We start from the raw sequence: 7,020 nt of genomic DNA on the forward strand, positions 1-7,020 counted from the left end.
ACGCTGGTCTTCCCTCTGTTGCTCCAACACCCCAAGCGCATGCCCTCACTTCACAGTCTTTGCACTTGCTGCTCCTCTGCTTGGAACACTGTCTTCCCAATTCCTCACATGATAGTTTCCTTCTCACCCTTGTGTCTCAACTCAGATATCACCTTCTCAGAAAAATATTCACTCACCAATCAGTCTAAAGTAGCCACCCACTGACTGTCACTCTTTACACCATCATGCTCTTTTATCTCTACTTGTCACTTAACCACTATTTGAAATTCTTATTTATTTTCACAAGTTTATTGTCAGTAGCACCATCCCACAACTAAAATGTGAACTCCGTGAGAACAGAAATCTTGTTTCTTTTCTCAATTCCCAGAACAGGGTTGGGCACATAACAACCTATTCAAATATTTGCTGAATGAACGAAGAAGTAAATAACATTAATGAACCCATTTTCCTTCTATGTCACATACATACATAAAAGCCTTTGGGGAAAACTTGTATTTCTAACATTAACTGTCACCAGTGTCTTTTCCATCTATTCTAGAATGTGATAACCAGCCTTTAAAATGGAAGCAGCCTATTTCACATCTCACTTTATGTAGGTATACCTGAAGGGAACAAGTTTACATTCCTACCTCCACTCAAGTTTGTGGCAATGAGTAATTATTTATATGGGATTTTAAAACTCGCATGTGTCTCTTGAAGCCAAATTGTGGGTTTTCACATTGGAAATTATACTCATTCAAAGGAAAAGTCTGGACATCTAAGTCCTTAAAAAATTGTTCAAAGTATTTGATTATATAATTTTCTAGTCTGCAGAATATTTCAAGGCCCATTCTCTTCATGATTAGTTACCTATCTGTCCAAGCCAAAATAGACTAGCATTAAAATGTAAAATCATAATTAACAGTACAAATGTGATTTCTCTGGCCCTTCTGTTTGTGCAACTCCAATCCCCTTCAAAGTCAAACCTCCAACCACAGGTGGGCTCATGAACAAAGACTTTTATCTTTTTTTTTTTTTTTTCTGAGATGTATCTGTAGTGGACCCCTGGAGAACAGCACAAAAGTGCTGCATACCCACTGACACCTGAAGTCCTGCTATGCCAAGCTCAGCTGCAGCTGCTCTCCTGTAACCAAAATGCTGATATGCATAGGTAATGACATGCTACTTGGGATGTTGTCTGATGAGGTGGATAGATTCCTGTTCCTTCACTCTTGGGTCACACTCTGATGTTATGAGGCCAACGCAAACAATGTCTCATAGAGATCTTGGCAAAAATAGCTATTTCAGATTTTACTCAAGGTCCCCTTTCTATAAAATCCATACACGACCTGTGGGGTCAACAGCAGAGGCTGGACAGACCCTCTGAATCCTCCTCCATTCTGATGCAGAAGCTCTAATACTGGACTAAGCCTGGACCCTCTACTCTTTTTTTTTCAAAGGAGTTCTTTCTTTGGAGTCTTCCTCTTCCTCAGGCAAGTAAGTACTGACTACTTCATCCCACACAACCTACAGACACACCCAAAGGTGCTTCTTTAGAGTCAGTAATCAAAATAAAACTATTAATTATGGCTAATATTTATTTCACACCTAATGTGTCCTAGGCACTGAGCTAAGCACTATCATCTGGGAATCTGAGGCTTGGAAAGCTTTAAAAACTTGCCAAGGGGGCTTCCCTGGTGGCGCAGTGGTTGAGAATCTGCCTGCCAATGCAGGGGACACGGGTTCGAGCCCTGGTCTGGGAAGATCCCACATGCCGCGGAGCAAGTAGGCCCATGAGCCACAACTACTGAGCCTGCGCGTCTGGAGCCTGTGCTCCGCAACTGGAGAGGCCGCGATAGTGAGAGGCCCGCGCACCGCGATGAAGAGTGGCCCCCACTTGCCGCAACTGGAGAAAGCCCTCGCACAGAAACGAAGACCCAACACAGCCGTAAATAAATAAACAAATTAATTAATTAAAAAAAAAAAAACAAAAAAAAAAACTTGCCAAGGGACTTCCCTGGTGGTCCAGTGGTAAAGAATCCGCCTTACAATGCAGGGGACGCGGGTTCAATCCCTGGTCAGGGAACTAAGATCCCACATGCCGTGGGGCCACTAAGCCCATGCACCACAACTACTGAACTCGCGCGCCTCAACGAGAGAGCCCACATGCCGCAAATTACAGAGCCCACACGCTCTGGAGCCCGCGTGCCACAACTACAGAGCCCACGCACCCTGGAGCCCGTGTGCCACAACTAGAGAGAGAAAACCCACACGCCACAACTAGAGAGAAGGCTGTGCGCTGCAAGGAAGAGCACACGCACCGCAACGAAAGATCCCACATGCCTCAATGAAGATCCCGCGTGCCGCAACTAAGACCCGACACAGCCAAAAAATATATTAAATAAATAAGTAAATAAATAAATAAATAAATAAAAACTTGCCAAGCTATCGACTTGAAGGAGTCAGCAATTGAATACTGATCTTTATACAGAAGTTATGCTACACTATGCTGTCTCATACACTATGCTGTCTCGTGTCAGGGAAATAAATTAAAAATTCTGTTGAATAGAAGGTAAAACAAATCAAGGAGTTATAGATGTTTATTCTTCTGTATTTTAATTCAACAAATTGTTCAATAATCTGTGCATTATATATTGCTGCATAACAAAGTACCCCAAAATTTAGCAGCTTAAGACAATGAATATTTATCTCTCACAATTGATAAAGTTCAGGAATCTGGGAGCTACCTTGCTGGGTAGTTCTGGCTCATGGTTTCTCATGAGTTTGCAGTCAAGCTATTGGCTAGGGCTGCAGTCACCTAAAGACTCAACTAATGCTGAAGTTGTTGCTCACAAGCTTACTCACATCAGGTCAAAGCACCTCAGTTCCTCCTTGGCTGTTGGCAGGAGTCTTCATTCTTTGCCATCACCTGGGACACTCAAAGGGCTGCTTACAACATGGCAGGCAGATTGCTTCTCCCATAGAAAGAGATAGAGAGAGAGAGAGGGAGGGAAAACATCTAAGAGGGAAGTCACTTTAAAATGTAATCACTGAAGTGAAGAAACATCACTTGTGCTATATGCTGTTGGTCACACAGACCAATCCTGGTACGAAGTGGGAGGAGCCTACACAAGGATATGAATACTGTCAACCAAAAAAAAAAAAATGCAGGAGGCTGTAAATAAGAAGAGTTTACTTGGGGTCTTAAGAATTGCAATTTGGGGAATTCCCTGGCGGTCCAGTGGTTAAGACTTCACCTTCCAATGCAGGGGGTGCAGGTTCAACCCCTGGTTGGGGAGCTAAGATCCCACATCCAAAAAACCAAAACAGAAAACAGAAGCAATATTGTAACAAATTCAATAAAGACTTTTTAAAAATGGTCCACATAAAAAACTATATTTAAAAAATAAAAATAAATTAAAAAAAAAAAGAATTGCAGTTCAGGAGACACAGATTAGGGTAACCCTGAAGGAGTGTTCCATGGAAGAGAAAGAGTCAGGGGCTTATACAGACAAAAAGCCACGGAGGTTGTTAAAGGTTGCCTGGCAAGAATTATAATTGACTCTGATGCAAGTCAGAAAATAATTGTCCTTAAGGAATCATGAGTTGTTTTCGGGTAGGAGTCTAATAAGTAGATAGACTACCACAAGTTAATTTAGGGTAAGGGTCACAGTAATTAGCTTGAGTTTCTGGTAGGTGTTCTGGATGACTGCATCAGGTCAAAACGTCAGATTCCATCCAAACTGAGATGTCCATAAATCACACTTCTTTAATGGCCTCTGCCTCCATTTTATAAAGCTCTCTTAGCAATACTGACTCCATTTTGATTTTTGTTACATAATACCAGGACTCAAGGATCATTGGGTGCTAGCTTGGAGACCAACTACCACATCTGCTAACATTTTAATTCCTTTAATCTAGGGTTCTAACCCTGAATCTGCTATCTACCATATAAATCAGTCTTATTTTCTCTTATTTATAAAATAGGAACATCCCAATTCAGAATTTTGAGGGTTAAAGGGCCTCAGGTAACTGATTCTCTCAGATTCTGAGTTCAATCTCTCTTTTAAAAGATGCAATTCAGGGCTTTCCTGGTGGCGCAGTGGTTAAGAATCCACCTGCCAATGCAGGGGACACGGGTTCGATCCCTGGTCCGGGAAGATCCCACATGCTGCGGAGCAACTAAGCCCATGTGCCACAACTACTGAGCCTGCACTCTAGAGCCCGCGAGCCACAACTACTGAGCCCAAGTGCTGCAACTACTGAAGCCTGCGTGCCGAGAGCCCGTGCTCCACAACAAGAGAAGCCACCTCAATGAGAAGCCCACGCACCGCAAGTAAGAGTAGCCCCCACTCGCCACAACTAGAGAAAGCCCACACGCAGCAACGAAGACCCAACACAGCCGAAAATAAATAAATAATTTTTAAAAAATAAATAAATAAAAGATGCAATTCAAATAATAATGACATTCAGAGAGTAGTCCCTGCCCCACCAAGAATTGGAAGACCCTGAGTTGCTCCTGGCTTTGTGCATGTGGACAAGCCATTTATGAGAAATGGTTTGTTTTCTTTTCAGGATCTGCAGCTTCTTTGGTAGCCTGGTGAATTGTTTCCAAACCCTTTTAGGACTGTTTTCTGATGCCCAACTGATATTTCTTAAAATAAGACTTTTTCACCTTGTTTGGTCTGGACACAGGTCAGCATTTTTCTCATAGAAGCTTTCGTTTATTTTGAAATATTAAAACAATTTTGAGAGTTGATACAAGAAAAAAAGTTTATGTTCAAGAAGCTCGGTTTTCCTTTTCTGTTAGTTCTAGTAAAGGACTGTTACTTGAGATAAGATGTTAGAAACGATTAAGTACATTTAATCCTAGCCAGGCGGCGTCTTCAGGAGGCAGGAATATTGGATAGTAAGTATAAGGGAAATGACTAAGATCTGTGTTAAGAATTTTAGCCTAATTTTGAAAAAACATCTACTGTGGGACTTCCCGGGTGGCGCAGTGGTTAAGAATCCCCCTGCCAATGCAGGAGACACGGGTTCGAACCCTGCTCCAGGAAGATCCCACATGCCGCGGAGCAACTAAGCCTGTGCGTCACAACTACTGTAAGCCCGCGTGCCTAGAGCCCAGGCTCCACAACAAGAGAAGCCACTGCAATGAGAAGCCCGCGCACCGCAACAAAGACTAGCCCCCGCTCGCCGCAACTAGAGAAAGCCCGCGGGCAGCAATGAAGACCCAACACAGCCAAAAATAAAAATAAAATAAAATAAATAAATTTATAAAAAAAGAAATCTACTGTGCTTTATGGAAATGTTTACTTCTTTGTGTAAAACATGCTGGCAAGGTTAGCTTTCCCCTCTCTATTTTTATTTTCAGTGTAGAATACAATCACTATTAAATAGTTTATCCAACAGATTACATTTAAAAGTGTACACTTAGTTCTCTTTCGATCACTAAGCCACTATTATTATAAAAAGGAAAATGCTCCAATGTTAAATTTAGCAATCCTAGTTCTTAAAGGCCTTAGAACAGTGTTGTGCAGTAAGATAGCCCACAAGCTACATGTGGCTACTGAGCTCTTAAAGTGTGGCTAACCCAAAGAGAAATGTGTTATAAAATGCACACTGGATTCTTAAGATTTAGTGTGCAAATTTTAAAAATATAAGATCTTATTTATATAAGAATGTAAAATATTTCAATAAATTCTATATTGATTACATTATGAAATAATGTTATGGATATATTGGATTAAATATATTATTAAAATTAATTTCACCCATTTCTTTTGACTTTATTATGTAAGGTTGCCCTGCACAATACATCTGAATTTCATGTGTCCCTGCGCGTATTTTATTAGTATAAAATTATTTGTTGTTTGGGAGTTCTGGGTGGCCTGATGCTTAGGGTTCCCGGCTTTCACTGGCATGGGCGGGGTTCAGTCCCTGGTGGGAGAACTGAGACCCCCGGAAGCCACATGGCGAGGCCAAAAAAAAAAAAAAAAAATTCGTTGTTTATCAGAAATTCAAATTTTAAATGGGTGTCCTATACTTTTATCTGCTAAATCTGGTAACTTTATTAATATGACTACTAGAAAATTTTAAATTACAAATGTAGCTACTTATTCTGTTGGACAGCGAAGCTTTAGAATCACCTAGTTGCTTTTTTGAATTACCCTTCAACTCTTAACTCTGTGCAGAAATAACTAACCTGAGGGGAACATTTAATCCTAGGCTGGGATCGTCAATAATCTCGAAGTTAAAATTTTACATTTGTTTGAAGTTAAAGGACAACAAAAGGGCTTGTTACAGACCAAAATATGAAAAGGGCATTTGGATTAGAATGAAGTCCTTGCTCCCAGGCTCTCCATTGGGGTAGTTAACGGTTCCGGTTTCAAGATAATCCTGGTCACTCTTACAAAAATGGGCGGTGTCAAGGGCAGTAAACTAGCAACGAGACCTTGGGCCAGTCACAGTGCCCCTTTTGGCCTCGGTGAGGGGGGGCGGGGGGAGCGGTGCAGTATTTTTTTTTTTAATTTATTTATTTATATTTATTTTTGGCTGTGTTGGGTCTTCGTTTCTGTGAGAGGGCTTTCTCCAGTTGCGGAGAGCGGGGGCCACTCTTCATCGCGGTGCGCGGGCCTCTCACTATCGCGGCCTCTCTTGTTGCGGAGCACAGGCTCCAGACGCGCAGGCTCAATAGTTGTGGCTCACGGGCTTAGTTGCTCCGCGGCATGTGGGATCTTCCCAGACCAGAGCTCGAACCCGTGTCCCCTGCATTGGCAGGCAGATTCTTAACCACTGCACCACCAGGGAAGCCCAGGTGCAGTATTTTTAATACCTGAGCCTAGCTTCCGGCTCGCCCGGGCTCCGCGCTGGGCCAGCGAGCTTGGCCTCAGACGCCGCCGAGGTCACGAGTCTCCCGGCCTTCCTCAGCCCAGCCAGGGCTCCTTCGGATGTAAACTCAAGGACGGACCCACCGAGGCCCGCCAAGGCCAACTCCACCCGGGAGCAGAGACCGGGCCCCAGCCCCAGGTGCCAGCGGCG

General features: G+C 42.8%; 1 protein-coding gene across 1 annotated transcript in view; it reads left to right on the forward strand.

Moving 5' to 3' along the window:
* The window catches only part of SLC22A4 (solute carrier family 22 member 4), a 56,111-nt gene extending 54,538 nt beyond the window's left edge, over positions 1-1,573 (forward strand). The window contains exon 10 of the mRNA XM_082378972.1: positions 539-1,573. Within this exon, the coding sequence (XP_082235098.1) occupies positions 539-545 (7 nt within the window). The 3' untranslated portion in view covers positions 546-1,573. The remainder of the gene's footprint in view (positions 1-538) is intronic.
* Positions 1,574-7,020: the final 5,447 nt, after the last annotated feature.

Source organism: Balaenoptera borealis (assembly GCF_965194805.1).
Source record: "Balaenoptera borealis genome assembly, chromosome: 2".
NCBI lineage: Eukaryota > Metazoa > Chordata > Mammalia > Artiodactyla > Balaenopteridae > Balaenoptera > Balaenoptera borealis.